We start from the raw sequence: 22,008 nt of genomic DNA on the forward strand, positions 1-22,008 counted from the left end.
ATATGCAATTCAAATTATACTGCGATTTTTGAAATCCGAAAATAATTTTAAGCGTATATCGAAGTAATAACTATTCACAAGCAATAGTAACAAACATGTTCGTTTAAAAACAAGTCTATGTATATAAGAAGTTGCATTGCTACTTCGTATTTTCCTAATCAACGTCGGTATGTATGTACAGCTCAATCCATTAATTGCGCACCACAGTGCAAACTTATACAAAACACTGCCCTATTTTGCCACAAGTGAATTGAATGTTGAATATGTTATTTAATTCATTGACCTTTCATTATCTACCCATGTTTCAAAAGGTTACATGGCGCAATACAAAAGCAACTACACGTGGCACAACGTTCTTAGAAACGTCTTTTAATATGTTAGTAAGTATAGATTGTAATTTTGATTTGTCTAAAATCTAAATATGTTAGTAAGTATAGATTGTAATTTTGATTTGTCTAAAATCTAAAAATAAATTAATTGGACCGATCCAATATCGGGCCTATAAGTTATGTCCAAACCGACTCTTTTGTTGGGCTATGCCAAATTTGAGCATATCTAGCGATCTAATCTGTTTCTCGATTTCTCATTAGCCGGTCATTACAAAACGAACTCATCCCCATTCACCCACATTAACCAGTGGTGGCACTCCCTCGGCTATTTTGCGCACTTTCTCTCTCCTAAACCGACTCAACTCCGAAACCATCTATTCTTCCTAAAATCTCCGACAACACAAACTCCCTCTTTTCCAAAAACCCCAACTCATAACCCCTGCAACTCAAATTGCAATTTCCTCAATCCAAACAAAAACCCTAAATCGAAATCAAAATCGAAATTAGGGCAAAAACAAGAATATGTCGTCGACTCTTTTGGAACTAACTCGAGGTTCTCACGAGGAGGTAGAGAGGTTAGAGCGCCTCATTGTTAAGGAGCTGCAGAATGAAGGTGCTTCTTCCAGAGATCGTCTTTTGCAGAATCATCGTGTTCGTTTCATGATTGAGCACATCCTCTCTACCACTGACAAACTCGTAATTTCTCTTTCTGTTTTGATTTTAATTTTTTCAATTAGTAGATTTTGCGCATTAATTTTTCTGGGATTATGGTTTTTTATGTTATGGGCTTTGATTTGTAGGTTGAGATTTATGAAGATAAAGATGGTGCTCGGAAAGATGAAATTGCGGCACTTGGAGGTCAGACTGCTACTGGTACCAATGTGTTTAGTGCCTTTTATGATAGATTGAAAGAGGTAAACTTTTTATTTATTTATTTTTATTTTGGGTTCAGTATAATTGCAAATTTGGTTTTCTTTGTTGTGTTAAAATTTAGGGTGAAATTAAACTTGAATTTAGGGATATATCATATATGTGTGTTTTATTGTTTTGTATATTCCAATGTTATTTCCATTGGAGCAAAAAACATGTTTGTTTGTTTGTGTGGGACTTTTGAAAACGTCATGTTTTCTTTATGCTTCTTTGTCTCTGAGACTTTTGTTGATTTTCCATAAGAATTGTGGTATTGATTGATGTTGTCATGTTTGGATTGTGAAAATTTTTAATCCGAAATTGTGTGCAGATTCGTGAGTATCACAGGCGGCATCCATCTGCACGTGTCATTGATGCCGAAGAGGAATATGAGCAGATGTTTAAGGAGGACCCATTGCTTGATTTTAGTGGAGAGGTATTTTTTTAGTCATTTATTTTGTTTTATGTTTTGAGAATTCCTGCCTGGATGTGACATATTTCATGCAACTGCATTACCATTGAATAATTCAGGATATTTTGTATGGTTTTTTCAATTTTATGTGTTAGCCAATTAGATAAGTTGAGGATTAAAAATGGCACAACTGATATTAATGTCTCAAGGATTTAGAGAAGAAGTAACAAAAAATAGAAGTGTATATGAGAAAAGAAGGGAAGAAGTTAGAAATTTAGAATCATGTATTAAAGGAGAACATAGAAATAGGTAGGACCGTAGGGGATAGGAAACAGTGGAACACAGGAGGAGAGAGATAAAAAACACTGTTTTTAGGGAGCGAGAAAGAGATTAATTTTGTTAATCTTGTGATATTTATCTTAATTACATCGAGTTTGGAAATGTGGGGCTTGGTTGGTGGTTTGTTTAAGTAAGTTGTGACTTACATTACAATGAAGACAAGACACTTTATTAGGAAAGAATGACCACCAAATGATTCAAGGTTACTGATGGAGGAGTCATTGTATTGGTCATTTTGTGTATTGGGACAAACGATCATGCTTAGTTTCTTTCATGGTAGTTGACATTTAAGCTTCAAATTGGGTGCTAAATGAAAGAGTAGAAAAGGTGATTTCACTTTGAAGGTGAGGAAGGAAAAAAAAACCTTTTCTTGAAAGCCCCAAACATCATAAAATTTATCTTTCTTGCAAGGCTTGGATGATATGGTAGCTTTCATAATTGCATCGATAGGGTAAACTCTGGCGGGAGTTTGTAAAGGATTACATTTTGGGTTAATCATAGATGGATTTTCAATATATTGAGAATTTTTGGTACTATTGGGGTAATAGATTATTGGGTGAATGAATGCTTAAGATTTAATTTTAGCATATTTTTGGGCAGCTTTTAACCTGTTGCAAAACCCGTGGAGGTAGGTAAAGACAATAGGAAGTCTATGGTACAATGGGAGTCATTCATATTGATGTTATTAGACAACTATAGTTTAAAAGATTGATAACTTTGAGTATTACTAAGAGTGTGGTTGTTCTCGATGATGATGGGTATGGCTTAATGATGTAATTCCTCCATCTTTATCATCTAAGAAAAATTGGCCTTAATGACGCCAACTATTGCTTGGATGATCAGTAAACCTTAAGTGGGTGCACTCTGTACCACAAATTCCGTGTCATTAGGACTAGTAGATAAGATTTTGGATGGAGGCAAATAGTAAATACTATGAATCATCTTTTGGGGGGCAATAGATGTAGGTGGTTGAGCTGTACCGATACTATCTTTGGAGAAACCAACCTTAGCTATGATTCTATGAAGCATGGGAAAAGAGTAGGAAATAGACGGATTGATTATTTAACCCTATCATATTTCAAATCAGTAACTATTGTGCATCCAAGGCTGAAGCATTTTTAACTAAGAAGCCTGTGGTAGCTGCGTGTATACAACTTGAAAGATTGACAATCTTTGTCATTAATACTACTTTTACCTTGTGTATTTAAGGCGAAACTGAGTCTCTTGATTTTTCTCATGATGGAATCAGAGATAGGCATATATGCCGGTGGTGTTACATATGGATATTGATTAACGATCAAAATGAAAGAAAATGAAGGGTCAATTCCTATAGTTGGTTTGACTGTTGTGAGAAAGTGCAGACATGATAGTAAAGCTGATGGTAAAACTAAAGCTAAAGAGGAAAGATGGAAGAGGTAACCTAGGTTATTGGTTGTATATTGGTCAAAGGCGCTATGATTTGGTTGGGCCTTTGGTTATGGATAAAATTTGGGGGTTTGTTTGTGACAATAATGTATTTGTCCAAGTATTAGTTGATTAATTTTTTCTTCTAGCTTTTTTTTTTTTAAAAAAAAAAAAATTAGCTTGGGTGCCCTTTCCATGTTTCCGAATATTTGAAAGTTATATCTCTTGTATTTTCTCGTGTCTGTATGACTGTATGTGAACTTGTAATGTTTCTGCATGACTATCTATTCTGTCCTGATAGGCTCTTAAAAACTTCTAATAAGAGGGGTCATTATTAAGGCTTTTGAACAAGAGGAGTCGTTATTCATTCTAGGAATTATATATTTATTTATTTAATTTTTTTCCTGTCCTTGTTCATTTGGACTTGCCAAGAACAGAAAAAGGCATCTAGGAATGATTGTGCCAAATATGTAGCCGTGTAGGCAGTCAATTTGCTTTTCCTCCTTTTTCTTTCTTTTTATTTGGGGGTGTCTTTGCAGAGAAGGTAGTAGGGTACATGGATGAATCATTTTTATAATGCCTAAGTCTGTAATATGTTCAAGAGATAGTTACAGTATGGTTCTTCTCTAATATGTTTCTTTGCTATCAAGCAGCCTGTATTGATTCAATTGTTAATACGACAGGTCAACAGTTCTTAACATTAAAGAGTTTACTTTGTGTAGTTTTAGTATTAATTTTGCATCATTTTTTTACCTCACAATGTTGCAATTTTATTACTGAACGTCTGTACTTTTTTTTACGAAAATGCTCAATGGAATTTCAGGAAGCATCTGGCCGGTACTTGGATTTACACGAATTTTACAATAGGTACATTAATTCAAAATTTGGTGAACCAATGGATTACATTACTTATTTACAAACATTCTCACAGCCACATATGATTCCTCGCAAACGAAAGATGACAAGGTAAGCCCTTCATATTTAAAGTCTTTTCTTATTTATTTGTCTTTTGTGGTCATAAGTTATCTCCATCTTTTCTTTGAGCAATAGTACCAACATCCTTGTTTTTTGTTTGCATGGTACTTCTGCAGGCAATACAAAGAGTATATTATTGAGCTGTTGGAGTATCTGATCTCTTTCTTTGAGAGAACGGAACCATTAAAAGATCTAGATAGAATATTCTCAAAGGTTTGATCTCCCTATTTTCTTTACAGAACATGTTTTGTCGAGCATGATTGATACCTTTTGCAGACTGACCTTTAGATGAATAAGATTTGTTTTATGGATGGAGGGGCTGCATATCTTAATTCATTATTCTTGTATTGTTCCTTTTGCCACTGCACATTACTCCATATAGGATTCTGTAGTGATCTAGGGTAGGGGCCATTTTTTTTTTTTTTTTTGAAACAAGTGGCCATTTAATTACCCGTGAAGAACATTGATTAAGTTTAGCTAATGTTAGTTAATCAACAAATTATGATGATTGTTAGCAATTTTTTATTTGTTTGCTTTCTAATATATTATGCATTTGTAAAAATAGGTAGTTTCTGAATTTGAAGAGCAATGGGCCAATGGGAAAGTGAAGGGTTGGGAGAATGAGGGAGAAGAGAATGGACATATTTCTCAGACTGCCTTGATTGATCTTGATTATTATAGCACAGTGGAGGAGCTTTTGGAATTGGGGCCTGAGAAATTGAAAGAGGTTAGTCATCTGTTGTACTAATTCTTGCATTGTTGTCTTTACTATAGAAACCGTAATGTCTTTAAACTTAGGTACCTCATTAAGCTATATCATGTTGCAGAATACGACAGTGTTAATGCTCTAATGTTTTTTTACGACTGTTAATTTGGTGTATGTATTGATGCTAAATTGCAAATGTTGGATGTATTTGTATCCGTTTATATGCCTAGCATGTTTACTTTGGGAAAAAAAGTGCTTGTTAGTGAATGTTATCATATTCAAAGCTTGTGGTCTTTGAGAATGTTAACATGCTTGTTCTCTATCAAATAATTTACATATCTCAAAGCTTTAATAATTACGAAGTACTTCCTTCGTATTTTAAAAATGCAATACACTTTTTCACAGAAATCAAGAAAGTGGAGAGATAAGGTAAAATTTTTGCCCCACATGGGCTTAAACATTTTAATTAGAGGATATATTAAGACCCATAAATTGTATTTAACCTTTAAAACCCACCCCACCCTACTCCACCCAGAACCATGCCACCACTCACAACGGAAACCACCAACACCACTTACACCGAAAACTACCACTATCACCACAAAAAACACGTACTCCTACAAAACTACCTAGAACCACTGCCATTCCCATCGAAAACACCTTCACTACTTCTGACACTTCACAAAACCACCACCACTCCCTCCAAAACTACTCTAAACCACCACTACCACTCCCAACGAAAACTACTAAAACACCCCACTATGCTCACCGAAAAATACGAAACTGAGGGTTCAGATATGCAATTCAAGGAAAAGAGAAAATGGTCCGAATTTAACAATTATAGTGTGCAGGAAATTGATTTGATAGGTCTTCGGAAGAGGATAGTTCCAATTGAAGGTTCATAGACTTGAAGTGGTGGCGGCTAACATTTTAGGGTTTGTTGATCTGATGGATTTAGAGATAGTGATAAACATTGGTGTTGGTTTTGGCAAGAGTCATGGAGGTGGGTGGTGGTTTTGGAGAGGCACATGGTGGATTTGGCGGTGGTTTTGGTGAGGTTGATGATGTTTCAGTGGTTTTGTTGATGGTGGGAATGGTTGTGGGTGGTTTTGGTGGGAGGTGTTGGCTTTGGGGAAAAAAGATGAAGATGAGAAAGAGAGACAAGGGGGGGGGGGGGGGGTGGAGGTGGAGGTGAGATCATCATTAGTAGGTTTGGGTGCTGGAGTAGTTTGTAGTTTATTTAATGTTTAAGAGTTGTTGGTGAGTAATTAAAATATGTAATGTTGCTTAAGGGTTAAAAAAACTTACCGTGTAGTGTTGCATTTAATATGAAATGTCCATTTATAATAAGTGTTACAATTAAAAGAAAACGAAGGAAGTATAAATCAGCATTTCCTTTAGGCATAATCCTTCACATAATGTTGGTACGCCTATATTGAGTATATTCATTAGCATGCTGTTTGGATGGTAGTTCATTGAGAAAAGTGGTTCCTACCGAGGAAGACCTAAGAAAATTTGAAAGAGGGTGATTGAGAGTGACATGAATGCTTTGGGGATTAAGGAAAATATAGTGTTGGATAGGGCGATGTGGAAGGAAAAAAACTCACATTAACGACTTGTCGTGATTATATATCAATCAATCAATCAAAGCCTTAATCTCATAAGTGGGGTCGGCTACATGAATCAAAAGTCATTGTTCCGTATAGTCATCTACAAAAATCTTCCTCCCCCATCTCTTACGGTCAAATACCTCATCTCATGCAAATTCATATGCTTCATATCCTTCCTAACTTTTTTCAACCAAGTCATTTTTACTCTCCCTTTACCTTGTTTAACCTTTCCATAATCCCACTCTTCCACTCTTTGTACTAGGCCTGTTCACGGATCGGATATCCGAAGACTCGGATATCAAAAATTGATATCCAAATCCGATTTGAAAAATTCGGGTATCCGATATTCGGATATCCAAAATTTTCGGATCGGATGCTTCGGATATCCATTATCCAATATTAAGTAAAATTGTTATGATTACTTTCTAAATTTCACTAATTTTACCGTTTTTGTATCGCTAAGTTGTACAAAATATTTTAACAAAAATAGTAGTCCTTTTGCAATTAATATTATCATCAAATATATTAAGAATATTACAATAAGTTAATAATACAGGGTTAGTTTTATATGAACAATTTAAAAATTATATTATTTTAGGCTTTATATTTCGGATATCGGATATCCGAAATTCTGAAAATTAATATCCAAATCCGCATCCGATATCCGCTTTTTCGGATCGGATATCTGATCCGAAATGAAAACTCGGATCGGATATCCAAAAATTCGGATCGGTTGCGGATCGGATTATGGGATTTTCGGATTCTCGGATAGTTTTGTACAGGCCTACTTTGTACCGTTGCACCCTTGGGTCTCCGTCTTACATGCCTAAACCAGCGTTGGTGGATTTCCCTTGTTTGTCTGCAATGCGTGCGGCACCCACTTTCTTGCGAATAACTTCAATTTTGATTCTATCTCTTAGAGTATTCTCGCACATCCATCTTAACATGCGCATTTCCGTAACCTCCATCTTTTATATGTGCTTCTTCTAAATTCTACGCAACATCTTGTACCATAAAGCAATATTGTTTTTATGGCAGTCCTATAGAAATTCCCCTTCAACGGGAAAGGAATGCTTTGGTCACATAACATTCCCGTGGCCGCTGTCCGTTTAAGCCACCCTCACTGGCTGCTTAATCCTAGGGGAATAGAGGCCACGTTGTGATTATATATATACTTTCTAAATTTATTTTCGCATTTAATTTTATTATTTTATCCTACTAATGTTTTATGAATTTTATTGATTTCCTTTGCTAAGTTTTCCCAAATCTTTATGTTTGTTGCTCCAATGTTTTAAGTTTTTAACCACTCTTTTTAACTTTCTTGAACTTTATCCTTGGTTCTCTTTTAAAACTCCCTTAATTTTTGCTTGGATGCTCTTTCTTTTGCTTACTCAACTCACCTTTTTTTCAAACTATTTCAAATGATTATCTGATTATGTCCCCTTTTTTTCTTTTCTTCTTTTTTTTTTTCTTTTTTTTTTTTTTAAAAATATGGTACGGTTTCTTATGTCAATTCATGTTAGCCGACGCCTTTGGGACTAAGGCGACGTTATTTCCCGGATCGGGTTCGGTGAGGTCGGGTTGGGTCGGGTCTATTTTTAAACTTGAGTCAAGATAATTTCTTGTGTCCATACGAGCTGAAATATGAATCGGATATTTTTTGTGTTGGTTTCAGGAGTCAAATATGTATCTGTATTGGAGAACAGGGTACTAATAAAATTTTAGCCTCATTTTTACCTTGCTAGTCATTATTTTTCATGCATTTTTGCCTTTTCTCTTATTCCTTCTTCTTTTTTTTTTTTTTTTTTTTTCCTTTGAAGGATTTATTTATTTATTTATTTTTATGGTCTGTTACAGTATGCTGCTCTTAGTATGTGATTATTTGTTTGAGCACTTAAAAGTTAAAACTAGATTGCTTTGTTGTTTTCCTTCAGGCGTTGGCTGCTCTAGGACTGAAAACAGGTGGTACTGTTCAACAAAGAGCGGAGAGACTATTCCTTACCAAGGTATTTTCGAACAATCCTTATGATGAAGAAATTCAGATTTTTGAATCCAAGCTTAATTTAATTAGCTAACCCCCTTGCAATGAAACATTTACGTCATTTATTACTTGAGGCTATTAGGTTGTGCCGTGAAAGCAACATCTGTTTAGTTCTACTGTTTGTAAATGCTCTTAGCACATATCCTGCAACACTAAGTCTTGTTTTCCGTTGTTACAGAACACTCCTCTCGAAAAGTTGGACAAAAAGCATTTTGCTAAACCACAACGTGGTTCAAAGCAGAATGGTAATGGCGACCTGCAGGTTCAGAAGCAGGAAGATATTAAGGAGTTGGCCTTAGTTGAGGCCAAGATGGTAAAGCTTTGTGAACTGCTTGAAGAGGTTAGCTCATAACTCTTTGTAGTTTTGCTGTTAACAGCATTGATAAAAGAATCTGCCCAGCGCTTTTACTTGTATATAATACAAATTATCTTCTGTAAATAATTATTAATTACTTCTTCTGTTTGGGTATATTGGTCTTTTTAGTGCGTGAGAAAAAAGGGGCTGATAGTGCTTCTATTGTTCTGGTTTCTTTTGGTTTCAGATTATAGTCCGAACTAAAGAAAATTCTGAGAAGAAGCAGGGAATGACTTATGAGGAGCTTGCAAATGAACATGAGGAGGTAAATTTATTCGTCGCTTTTCTTTTATTCATCATATGTTTTCTAGTGCTATTTAATTGTACCTTGTTGCTTCATACAGTGATGTTCCGTGTCTATGATTTTGCAGGAAGATGTACATGCTGAATCTGAAAGTGATGAAGAAGATCAACCTATATACAATCCTCTTAAGTTGCCTCTTGGTTGGGATGGAAAACCAATACCATATTGGCTGTATAAGCTCCACGGTCTTGGACAGGTATGCCTTCATTTATTTTAGTCATCAAGAGGGCATTACCGCCTGGTTTTATATTCTTCTGGCTCTTCTTTTTTCCTGACAGCTTGATATATTTGGTTTGATTTATGTTTAGTAATGTGTTGACTTAAATATCTTAGGTCACCATTCTGTGAAATTAACACTTTTTTTACTCTCTAATTTCCTGATCAAATTTGGCTCATGTAGCCGACCCCACTTATGGGATAAAGGCTTTGAGTGATTGATTGATTGACTCTCTTGTTTAATTCAGGAGTTTAAGTGTGAAATTTGTGGGAACCATAGCTACTGGGGCCGTAGAGCTTTTGAGAGACATTTTAAAGAATGGCGTCACCAACATGGAATGCGCTGTCTTGGAATTCCCAACACAAAGAACTTTAACGAAATCACATCTATTCAGGTATCACTTTCTGTTTCCCTATGCATACTGAAGACATTTTTCATATTTTCTGAAAGGTTTTAACTTTTAAGTGAGAGTTACTTGTATGTGCCTTTTGCATACTGCATCTGCATCCTGTTGATAAACTAAGAAACACAGAAACTTAGTTTTTCCTGCTTCCAAAACCCCACCGTTTCTATGCTACATAGTTTGTAATTACTTTTTTATTTCTTTGGCTCCATAGATGTCCATGAAACTTTTTTATCTTTCTAAATTTAGGAAGTGCTTGATTTAGCATGTTCAATCTGGTTTGCAGGATGCTAAGAATCTCTGGGAAAAAATCCAAAGGAGACAAGGATTGCACAAGTGGCGACCGGACCTTGAAGAGGAATACGAAGATAAAGAGGGGAATATCTATAATAAGAAGACATACACTGATCTACAGCGTCAAGGATTGATATAGAGTTTCTATTGTGTAAGTCATTTTGGGTCCTCTCATATATACTGCTGCCCTTGCCCAAGAACATTTTTCATTTTCCCCTGTTGCCTGATTGTTTCTTAACTTTAGAAGTTAATGCAGCATGGTAATTGTTTAAAGGTGGAAAAGAAGTGTAATTGTGTTTTTCTCTTTGAAACAGAGTTATATTTGAGCTTTTTCTCAGCAGATTTGTTATACAAATGTCTTTAAACGACATTGACAATACATTCTGGTAAGCGGTAACTCTTTGCTGATTAAGCTCCTTGGTCATCACCAAAGTCGATGACAAAAACTTCATTGATCATTCTAGTATTTTTGTGTAGGGAACTCTGACCATATATTGGTTATTGTGATCATTGCTTAGCTGCAACCGCATGTTGGAGCCTGCCATTTTCCTATCACTGGTTGCTTCTGAAGAGTATCAGTTTCCAATTGCATTTTATAAAGAAAAAATTATGGGAGCATGGTTAGTGTAAAATTTGAGGATGTATTGCAAATTTGCAAGCGGCATTCTTATTCATGATAATATTTATATATATAACGGTATTATGTTTTGCCATGATAATGCTGTACTGTTTTTGCATTATTTTCACCGAGTAAAGGATCAATTGTCCCCTTTTTGGAGTTGGCTTCAATTATTTCGGTCTAATTCACAAATAACGTAACGAAGTATCATCTTTTTTTTAACGCGAAATAGAAGAATTATACGGAGTATTAACAGCACATAGCCGTAGTTTTGGACTATTGGTCTCAACGCCCTTTGAAATGGTACGAAATTTGGTACTAGACAAAAGATACAGTACCTCAACCTTCCAACCAAAACCAAGAGTGGATAAAAGCAAAATAGATAAGGAGTGACGACAAGATCAACAACCAAACTGACTAGCATTCTATCCTGTACAAGATGTCAGTGTGATCCTAACCACTAGACCAAGCTTAGCTTGGTTTCATAACCTCCTAATTGCAAAGCAACAATAAGCAGCTAACCATCAACTACGATTAATACATTTGAACATGCATGCTTTTTCATGATCGGCTGGCCTCAGCCTATCCTAATGCCATCTTTTAAATAGAGCTACAGATCATATGGTTATATACTTATACAAGTATACCGTAAATTCTCTTGGGCTATATATTTTTCGGAATTTAATCTTCAACTTAAGAAATAAACAATAAATAAATTTATGGACATATGCTACGTTCAACACTGCTTGCAGCCCCTTGGGTGTATAATCTAAACCCATGACCTACAGCACAAAATAATTGTAGTGCTGCCTAATCTCTCTTAAGCTATGCAGAGGATCTGATTTTTACATAAATTTTAACTGTACAAAGCTACCGGCCTGTCCAAGGGATTTACAGATACAATTCTATAGACCTATCTACATGATCTTGTAAAGATAAGTGCCGAACCATTTACACTACGGAGGACAAGCAACCTAGAATCTACATATGTACCACATACAACTTTTGACAGATCAAACATTTCCGGTGGCACTTGCAGTCGAACTTCTTTAAGCACATTTTTAGCATCATCAACATTGTTACTTACTGGCTCACCAAGGTTCATGGTCAATTCAATTTCACTAGATGCTAATTTAGCTACTGGAAGACTTGAAGGAATCTCCTTGTAAGGGAATGCTTTTTTCCATTTTCTGTTAGATGATATCTTTACTACCGGGGTTGTGCTAGAAGATGTAGAAAATGACATTTCCGAATTCTCTTTCTTAATGTATTGCCGCCTGCCAGCCCTTAATCTGGATGGAGACATTACTTTAAGATTTCCAGGTGTACCGGTTTTGTCATGAGGCCAATCTTGACCAGTAATCACATTGAAAGCAATATCTGAAGTGAACTTAAATGTTGTCTTTGGACTTGATATTTTATCAACAATTAAGTGCACATCACCAATAAGAACTCGGTGAGCTGGTTGCCGAAAAGTCAATCCAATGTGCCGACCTGTGCAGTAAAGTAGACGCCATTTTCCAGGCAACAGCTCCAGCCAATTCTGCGAGATCATATATAATTAGCTACACAGAAAATCTTCAACATTAACTCTTCAACTTGATGTCATCGTGGAAACAATCAATAAACAGAAAGACAACAGTGTACAAATTAACAGTATAAAACCACCAGGGGGGCAGATAATGTCTGTGGTAAGAGAAAAAATAAAACTAACAGGACTAGTTGACGTTCAACTTACAGAAGTAAAATCTAAATCTATGTCAGATAATGTCTATTTGGGAAGATAAAAGATAAAACTATGGAGCAGTACCTTAGGCTTCGGATGAGGATTCAGCATCTCCATCAATTCAACAAAGTAGGAGAGCCTGTTACGCTGAAAACACGAGCATCAAGGTCAATCCAAATCCATGCGGTGGCAATGGGATAGCACACACACTGACCCGCACAACTGATACGGACATTGGTGAGTTAAAGACTACTTGACTTCATGTTAGCCACTAACACACACGACTGATATGGACATTGGTGGTTAAAGACTACTAGATTACTTGTTAGCTACTAACCTCCATCTCAAGCTCACTGTTCAAGTTAGATCTGGGAGAAGGGAAATGAAAAGCTAAAGTAAGACCAAATATTCAACCAGTCTTGGTACTGGAAGGGCACCTTATCAACTTATCTCATTTGTTGATCAGGTATAACAAGCAAATGGAAGTGAGGATGGCTATTTGACCCCCTCTCTCCCTCCAATTCCCCATCAAACATCAGTCATCCAATGGCTAAATCTGAATCACATTTAACAGTTAACTCCTCTATAGTAGGTAGAACCACGCATTCCATCAAGCCAAAGCCAAAGAACTGTGTGAAGTTCTAAGAATTATATATGGCTATGAAGCCTATATTAGAGAGAGGGACAAATTTGATTTTTGTTCTCGAATAATGAGAAAAGAGGACAACATAATTGGTCAAGATCCTCTTATATCTTAATTAAAGTCACTAGGGTAAGCAACTGTGAGCTACCTGAGGCTGGCGATAGATGTATTCTTCAGTAATTCGAACAGCAGTAGAGCCAAGACCCCATCTAATTATGTTCATTGATGGCTGCACTCTCCATCTTGGTCCGCATAAAAATGGGTGCCTCAGAGCATCTAAACAGCTGCACAGCACACATAGATAGCATAACCCATATCAGAACTGCAGTAGGTTTTTCAGTTTGTTTTTTATTTTTTATTTTTTTTATTTTAATTCCAAAATAAGAACGTGATCAAATGAAATAACTTAATATACAGAGCTGGTTAGCTGAATAACAGAACTAGATTGTCAACAAAATAAGAACATGACATAATAAAATAACGAAATGAAGCTATGAGTATTATTATGCATCATATGCATTTAACATTTCAAACCTCGCCATACATTTCTTAAGCATTCTTACTACTAATTATAATCATTATATGTCTTTGGACTAAATACTATACCAAGATAAATGAACATCTGCCATGCTCACAGAAAGCAAAAGCTCTCTGTATCTCTTCAAGATATCACAGCTTTGCAACCATTGCCAGTTTAGCTGTGTTATCAAGGTAAATGGACATCTACCACACCAATTTACAGCTATATAACAGCATAAGTTCTTAAGCCAAATTAATGAAGCAAAGAGTTCATCATCTCTGCATTCAACGCAGAAGACTCAATGCCTTATTTTACTGATAGTCCTCTGAGGAGAGTATTTTGATGAAAATGATTATGTAAAAATCCACAATAAAAGCTATTCTCATTTCTCAATACTACATGTGCTTGGCTTCTGCAACATTTTAGGGTTTTCAGCTGACAATACATGAAGCTATATTTTCACATTCAAGTACTTGTAAATAGAAGGAGAAACAATGACAAGCAGATATCCCGTTGGATCAAAGGGCTATGGAAAGCATCAGTATTCTAGAAAAACTGAAAAGGTACCTTATTCTATCAAAAGGTTTTGGTGCAAGCAGCAACGCCAAAAGATTCCACCCAACGCCCCAGTTTCGATCCAGCATCTGCAATTAAATGACTTTTAAACAACCGTCTTTCAAGAAAAGAGAAAAGGAAAAGGAAACCGAGAGACAGAGGACAGAGGACAGGATGGAAAAATGCAGCAACTCAATTGGGTAGAGTTCACCAACCTGAAGTCCAATATTTCCAGAAGGGGAGTTCTTACTCAAAATTGGCAACATGAATTCACGCAAGCATGATGGATCATTTCCCTACAGAATAATGAACATTAACTCTAGGAGAACATAACGTAGCGAGAACTAAGCAACATAGAATTATTTTAATAGCTCGGGAGCATAGCATTAGTGACAACTCAGCAGCATGGAATTTTATTTAATAGTTGACATTACATGTTAATAATTCAAAATGGGATACTTAACAAGGATATCGTGAATAAGTACCTTGGTAAGAAATGATTTGAACTCTGCAAAGATTATTGGATCCATGAGCTCCGGCAGAACCATCTTTGCCATGATAAATCCAACACACCTAAGAGTAACAAGTAAATAGCATGTATAAGGTATCTGTGGATTTTTTATTTTTTTTAATCACTAATTATCCAGCAAGACTTTCAAGTTGATTTACACATAAACATTCCTTTTCATTACCTCATGTCAAATGCAATCATCATTTGCCTTCTCTTACTGTTAAATACTTTACTATTTGAAGCATTCTCGATGAAGTCAACGGCATTTCCCAAAAAACCTACCTGGAAAAATATGAATCCATAAGACAAACTGCTAAAGAAATCATAAAACGAGAGAATGACAGCTTTTTATAGATGAAAAAACTTTCTGTGAGGGAGGGGGGAGCAGAGGGAGCTATCAAGGAACTATATTAATATGAGTTCCCAAGGGGTTATTACTTGTGGTAGGCTATCACGTACGAATATTCCCTCTGTCCCATAATAGCTTTCAGACAAGCCTTTTTGAAAAAAAATAAAACCGCACTTCTCTTTCAAGTAGACATTCCCTCCTCTCTCCATCACACCTACCTTTTATCTCTCTCTATCATGACAGATTTTATCTTCTTCTCTTTTTATCCAGTAGTATATATTTTAATCACATTTAACATCTACCATCAATATTTTTCTCCATAAAAAAAAATAAAAAAAAAAATCGATCTTTATTATTTTTACCAAACCCACATGTAAAAAATCTTAAGGGATGGAAAGAGAAGCAAAAATTGCCTCTTGCATTGCAACTTTAACTATACAACAGAACCAAAAGAAAATGTTAAATCCTTCAGGGAAGATCGCAGAAGCTTTTTCCTCTAAAAATTAATTGTTTCTTCCTCTTCACACACACCACCAGATAGCCTAAGGAGGCTTACACACATCAGCAAGGACAGCAACCCAGCCTTTCTTCATTCTTTACAAACCAGCAAACCTCGAGCATATTTATGGGCTTACCAAGTTGCATGCTTACAGCCAACAAATATCAAACATAGCTAGTGAGGCATGGATACAATGAGATCACACAAATTATATATGCATACAGATATTAGTCATGACTATAAAGTAACCAACAATTTCTAAGCAGTGCTTACAAGAACCTGTTTCATTCCAGTAAATGTTAAGATTGTTAACACACATTTGTGTGCGAAACCATTTGGATGAGCTCTGATTTCGAATTGATAAAACCATCATTGTTTAGTATACTAGATCAACTTCATGCTTATAAGTTATAAGGAAAAGAAAAAACAATACTTCACATGATACCATTGCACATAGATAAGAGCTACTCACTTTAATATGCCTGTCCACAGGGCTTACGTGCAAATTTTCCAGCCTCAGTTCAGTGTGGGCAAGTCCATGACTATGCAAATAATTTACCTGAAAGCATTGGGAAGTGCATAATGAACTTCAGGACCTTCCAAGGAGGAGAACACACATAAGACATGGATAGATTAATACTCGTAATAATAACGATAATCATACTCCTATCAAGAGATCCCTCATAAGTAATCGAATCAGACGTAATTTCCTGGACACAGCTGGACCTCCAATGCTGTCATCCCCCACCTTTCGAACAGACTCTTCATCGAGAGCAAGAGTAGCTTCTAAGGTTGGTAACCAGTCTGATTGTTGAAGCCAGTGCCTTAGCGAGAAACTCCCATGATACTGCATTTATGGAAGCAATTGCATTAATTTCATTGTACCGCTAATTATCCAGGACCAGGACTCCTAAAATTCAAATTGTGACAGAAGATGTAAACTACCCAACATTAAATCAGCTTAACCATCTGAGTACACTATGAATACGCACAAAGATACAATTCTAAAAAGAATGAAACCTACACCATGGACCAGTGTGAACTCGGCACCATTATCACTTGTTGATGAAGAGACATAACCATGAACTTGCATGGAATAAGAAAGATACAAAAGTCTACGACGAACCAACTTCTTGAACACCTGATGCCAACAAAATTAACAGCTGACATTAATTAACCAACTCAAATCTCCAAAGTGCAAAAACATCATTCACATAATGAAATATTCACAGACCTCTATAGCTCTCTTGCCTCTCCTTCGAGCCTGAACACTGGTAAGCTCCCGAAGCACAACTCTTGTGTTATACAAAGGGCTGCAATTTCCCCAAATCAGCATACTAACATTAATAAAATGGGCTGCAATTCCCTAAATTAACATACTAACAAATACACATTGGGCTGCCTATTCACCAAGTAAACATACTAACAACGATAATAAAAATAAAAAGGGGAGGGGGGCTATAATGCAACTTACACAATCCAAAAAAGTTACTCAAAAGAGTTTTCAGACCAACCTGTCAGGATTCTTCACAAGAGCTTCAAAAACTAGCTCATCACCCTAAATAAGTTTAAAAGTAAAAGGGTACAATATCATCAGCAACATAATTTCTCAGCTAAAAGATCACAAAAAGATACAAGTTCAAGTAGAAGGTATACCCGCCCACCAAGGCCGATGCTAACACGATCAGAAACCTCGAAATCAGACATTTCGAACTTATTAACCAGACCCAATTCATCATCCACAGTAGACAATCCACCCATTTTATCATTTTCATCTGAGGCAATACTTTTTGAAGCCTTGCATGTTATTTTAACACATTTTTTAGAACTTCTACGCAATAATTGATCAAAGGGTTTCAAAATTGGCCTTGAAAATACAGGTTTAAGTAGTAAAGTCGACAAATTTATACTGGGGAAGCGTAAATCAATGGCTTCCATACTCGGATGAGCTCCAATTCTGCCAAATGCCATTTACTAACATTCAACCTATGACATGAAAATTTCAGCAAATCAACATTTCAGAAGCTAAAAACTGTTATTCTATAAATGCCCAAATCTATGAACCTGACATTTATATAATCAAATTTTCAGCAAGATAACGTAAAAAAAAATTGAAACTTTACATTACAAGATAACTAATTGATGATAATGAAAAATTCCCAGATAACTAAAGCACATACCCAATTAATTAAGAGACATACCCCAAATTTAAGCAAAGCTAAAACAGAAAAGGGATGAATTAATTGTTGATTTTAAACATACCCAGAAAAATTGGAGATTATCCCAGAAAATTTTTGACTGCAGAATGATCAAATTGAAGGGAAATAGAAGCAATTATAGAAGAAAGAAGATGGCGTGTGGTAATTGTGCGCAAAGTAGAGGTTTGAATAGTTGGGCATGCGCCAAAGCATGTCGATTTCTTCCAAACACACAGAAATAAACAAAATTAAAAAAAGACTGGTGAAAAATATCTATCTTCTTCATTTTCTCTGATGTGTTCTGTAGTTGAGATCTTCATCAATGATGACTGGTTGAATTATACGCGCCACAATTTTGGATAGACTCGTGGGGAAATACTCTGCTTGCATGTGTTTGAGGAAGTTATTCACGGGGTTTGCTCGTGGACTTTGTTAGAGTTCTTGAGCTTTTGGATTATGCAATTAGACTCTATTTTAACTTGTTTGTATAGTGTCAAGGATTGGAATTTTGAAGTCGCTTCTATATTATTGGGTCATTGGATGTGTCTTGTATCCCGGATGTATTATACTCCCTCCGTAACTTTTTACTCGCAACAATTACTATTTTTAGCCGTAACATATTACTTGCAACAAACTTATCTCTTTTCTTTTATGGTAAATTTTTTTGTGTGATTTTACAATATTACCCTTACTTTTTTTCCTAAATACCCTAATTAAACTAGGGATTATAACTTAATAATTTAAACTCTAACATTAATTAAGGGTTCGTTTGGCATTACTGTGGTTTTCTATTTTTTTAGTTTTTTGTTTTTTTAAATATATGATATATTCCCCATAATGAATCAAAAATTATTTGAACTTATTAAAATCATGATAATTTTGAAAACTGACAACAGAAAAAGTGAAAATACCTTTTTCTTGTTTCCTGTTTTTAGTTTTTGGTTTTAAAAAAAAACAGGAAACTGAAAACCAAAACTGATGTCAAACAAAACTTAATTATTTCCCCAAAATCATTACTCTCCCATCTAAATTCATTCTCATCTTTTGTAAAAAAAAAAAGTTCTTTCTCATCTTGATTGGGAACCACCACTAGTCCACCACCAATCTCCATTCTTTGTTCATCACCCAAAAATTCACCTCAGTACACCACCGTCGCCAGAAGTTGCTACCGATGTCCCTTTTGTTGCGGCCGCTTCCGTTTTCTCTCTCTTCCTCTTCTTGTTGTTTTGTCATTGCGGTGAAGCACGTATTTGAAGGTTTTATGGTTAAATTTAACCATGAAAACTCTAGATTTGGAGTTTTGATGGTTAAATTTGACCAATTAGAGCTTTAATTGATGATAGAGAGTTGTGGGTTTCGGATTTTGGGGTTATGGGTTTGGGTTCGAGTTCGTGGGTTGTGGATTTTGGGATTGGGGGTTCGTGGGTTGTGGGTTTCGGGGTTGTGGACTTGTGGGTGGTGGATTTGGGTTCGTGGGTTGTGGGTTTCGGGGTTGTGGGTGGTGGTTCTGGGTTCTTTGGTTGTTTGGTAGGTGGTTCGAATTTTCTGGGTTAGTGGGTTGGTGCTTCGAATTTTCTGGGTTCGTGGGTTGATTTGGTTGGTGGTTTGAATTTTCTAGGTTCGTGGGTTGGTGGTTCGAATTTTCGGGGTTGTAGGTGGTGGTTTTGGGGTTGTGGATGGTGGTTCTGGGTTCGTGGGTTTCGGGGTTGTAGGTGGGCGAAATCGGGGGTGGTGCTAGGTGGTGGTGGTGGCATGGTGCTAGGTGGTGGTGGTTTGGTGCAAGGCGGTGGTGGTGCTGGTGATAGGTGGTTGTAATTGATGTTTTTTTTTTTTTTTTTTTTTAAATTTGGGTTGGATTAATATTAAACACACTCCCTAGGAGTCCGCAAACTACTAGTTTGTTGCGAGTAAAACGTTACGGAGGGAGTATGTAATAGAGTGTAACAGCGAATTGTCTTTTACTTTCAGTTTTTTTGTTACATACTGAAAACAAGGTATATGTTTGTTCTAGCTTAGTTTATTAGATGGTTCATTTTTTTTTTCATTCTTTCCTTAAAGGAATTTGGCTTTCTTGGTTTGTTATCTTCTCCCCTTGAAGAAGTAATTAGTGAAATGAATGAAATAGAAAAGTTGATCTACTTCTTTCATACAAGCATCATTGATCACATGATCATCCTCACCATGTCATTGATCACCCCTTCATATTCATCATAAACATCATGCACCAATTATTCCTCAAGAGGTACAAGTAACCAAATATCACCATGGTTAATTGATATTTCATTTAAGTGATACCTATCTAACAAATCATCACAACACCATCATCATCTATATACCATTCTAGAGAAGAGCGGGAATCTATCTTAACTAAATGTCATCGATTAACTTAGGCTAGGAAAATATTTAAGTTTTACTTGTCGAATTCTTCAATTATACAACCAAATTGAAGAAAGTGTATATTGAAAATGGTAGATTAAATGATGGATTTGAGAGATGAGTTGAAATAGTTGCTAGTTGTATGTGAAAAAAAAAAGGGAGAAACATAGTTGTGGTGTGTTTACCTTGAACTCATTCAATTATTTAATTTGTAGTTGTATGCATGCAATAACAAAACACCTTTATAAAAGAGATGAAATTGGGCCGATTGAAATTAAATTTCATTTCTAACATTAGGTACACCTAGCACTTTTTTTTCCTTTTGCCTAATCTTCTTTATACATTCTATGATCCACTCCCCGTATAATTTTAAATGTGGTTTTTGTATTGCTCTTGACCGGAGATGATACACCAATAATATAAAGCAATGAATCCATGAGTAAAGGCCACCATATTTGCTTGCTAGCTATATAAACTAGTGGGACAACATTGTTACTTTAAAACACCGCCTCATGTCCTCATGTATGTGGGAGAAGGGAGTATCATGTCAAGCTACCATGCAGTATCTCTTATTAACATAATTTTTCTTGCCCACATACTACATATGAATGTCACAACACCCCCCCCCCCCCCCCGACCATTTCAAATGTGACCATTATACATATTATTCTTTTAAACTAGCTAGGAAAGAGCATCCATCACATAGATTTCAATTTTGCAAGGGGGTAACTTTTATTTGATGTGTAACGATTGAACTTAACTTTTTGCAAGGTACAAGGGCCTACAATAAGACTTGGTCATTATTGATTTAGTAATATATAAATTCATTTATAACATCCACCTTTAATACTAAGGAGATAATTTCAAACAAGAGCCAAACACATTAAGTGTATTACAAATTGATGTATGTAGATTTGCTTGGAAAAGAACAAAAAAATCTAAGATAAAATTTATCATCTTTCCCTCAAAATCTTTGAAACTTGATTGCAATTTGATTTGAACACATGTAATCAATTGTCATTTATTATTATAATATAAAAAAATAAGATAAAATAAATTGATAAACAAACCTCATTACAATAAGTTTTTATAAGTGTCATCTTTCACATTGCATGACTTGCAAGGACTTATATAACAAGACGCACAAATTATGTTCAATCTTTTTTCTTTCTCTTTCTTTCTTATTTTTTCTTGTTCTCAAATAAGCAAAACTAGTGTTAACAAATGTCATTTTCTCGAAAAGAAAAAAGAAAATTAATTATAAGTAAGAGAAAGTAAATTTTGTTTCACCTATTTTGGTCGTGTTTGTATTAACTTGCCCGATTAATTACCGCTCGTAATAATCGTGATTCAGAATAATAATAAAAGTCATGTTTATTTTACCTTAATTTCAATTATCTTAAGTCTATTAAGTTCAGAAAAAATAAATAATAATTAAAAATTTTAGATAGGATAGAATAAGGATTACTATGATAAAGATAATTTTTTTTAAAAAAATGAATGTAAATGGTTTATTAATTAGGAAAATGCTAACGAATGCCCCTAGGACGTTGGATAAGCTAGTTAAAAGTCGAAAGATTAAATTAAAACTAACATTAACTACACCGATCGACGCGTGATTTTGTTATGTTTTCCCAAATTAATATTACTTTAGGTAAGATTTTAAATGCTTATCCAACGCCCGAGGAGGCGTTCGTTAGCAAGATCTTATTAA

At 35.4% G+C, this 22,008-nt stretch overlaps 2 protein-coding genes across 8 annotated transcripts; one reads left to right on the forward strand and one right to left on the reverse strand.

Moving 5' to 3' along the window:
• The first annotated feature begins 616 nt into the window (after positions 1–616).
• Positions 617–11,011, forward strand: LOC145630147 (splicing factor SF3a60 homolog). 5 transcript variants are annotated; one of them, XM_081682395.1, is made up of 14 exons: positions 617–1,025; positions 1,130–1,243; positions 1,570–1,674; positions 4,217–4,359; positions 4,485–4,581; positions 4,934–5,095; positions 8,619–8,690; positions 8,904–9,065; positions 9,268–9,345; positions 9,452–9,580; positions 9,849–9,995; positions 10,291–10,449; positions 10,555–10,684; positions 10,776–11,011. In XM_081682395.1, exons 1-12 carry the CDS (start codon positions 852–854, stop codon positions 10,435–10,437), a joined length of 1,530 nt encoding a protein of 509 aa, XP_081538521.1. In that variant the 5' UTR covers positions 617–851; the 3' UTR covers positions 10,438–10,449; positions 10,555–10,684; positions 10,776–11,011. The 5 variants fall into 5 exon arrangements, with proteins under 5 accessions (XP_081538521.1, XP_081538522.1, XP_081538519.1 ...); XM_081682396.1 differs by having other exon boundaries at positions 10,573–10,684; XM_081682393.1 differs by having other exon boundaries at positions 10,613–10,684; positions 10,763–11,011.
• A 574-nt stretch (positions 11,012–11,585) lies between these two features.
• LOC145631609 (putative plastid-lipid-associated protein 14, chloroplastic) lies at positions 11,586–18,374 on the reverse strand. Of its 3 annotated transcripts, none has more exons than XM_081683726.1 (14): positions 17,922–18,374; positions 17,377–17,706; positions 17,235–17,278; positions 16,955–17,033; positions 16,745–16,861; positions 16,385–16,567; positions 16,193–16,279; positions 15,054–15,154; positions 14,847–14,934; positions 14,577–14,657; positions 14,374–14,450; positions 13,435–13,570; positions 12,728–12,790; positions 11,586–12,460 (listed from the first exon to the last, which is right to left on the reverse strand). In XM_081683726.1, the coding sequence occupies exons 2-14, from the start codon at positions 17,689–17,691 to the stop codon at positions 11,831–11,833; spliced, it is 2,001 nt and encodes a 666-aa protein (XP_081539852.1). In that variant the 5' UTR covers positions 17,692–17,706; positions 17,922–18,374; the 3' UTR covers positions 11,586–11,830. The 3 variants fall into 3 exon arrangements, with proteins under 3 accessions (XP_081539852.1, XP_081539851.1, XP_081539850.1); XM_081683725.1 differs by having other exon boundaries at positions 17,901–18,374; XM_081683724.1 differs by having other exon boundaries at positions 17,983–18,373.
• Between the last annotated feature and the right edge of the window lie 3,634 nt (positions 18,375–22,008).

Source organism: Chenopodium album, chromosome 5 (genome assembly GCF_948465745.1).
Source record: "Chenopodium album chromosome 5, dcCheAlbu1.1, whole genome shotgun sequence".
Taxonomy (NCBI): Eukaryota; Viridiplantae; Streptophyta; class Magnoliopsida; order Caryophyllales; family Amaranthaceae; genus Chenopodium; species Chenopodium album.

Coding starts and splice junctions, on each gene's coding strand:
- LOC145630147 (XM_081682395.1), top strand. CDS start 852: ATGTCGTCGACTCTTTTGGAACTAACTCGAGGTTCTCACGAGGAGGTA. Junction 8,691..8,903: donor AGAGACTATTCCTTACCAAG/GTATTTTCGAAC, acceptor CCGTTGTTACAG/AACACTCCTCTCGAAAAGTT. Junction 9,346..9,451: donor TTGCAAATGAACATGAGGAG/GTAAATTTATTC, acceptor ATGATTTTGCAG/GAAGATGTACATGCTGAATC.
- LOC145631609 (XM_081683726.1), bottom strand. CDS start 17,691: ATGGCATTTGGCAGAATTGGAGCTCATCCGAGTATGGAAGCCATTGAT. Junction 17,279..17,376: donor GCATCGGCCTTGGTGGGCGG/GTATACCTTCTA, acceptor AAACTTATTTAG/GGTGATGAGCTAGTTTTTGA. Junction 16,280..16,384: donor TGAGGGATCTCTTGATAGGA/GTATGATTATCG, acceptor CAATGCTTTCAG/GTAAATTATTTGCATAGTCA.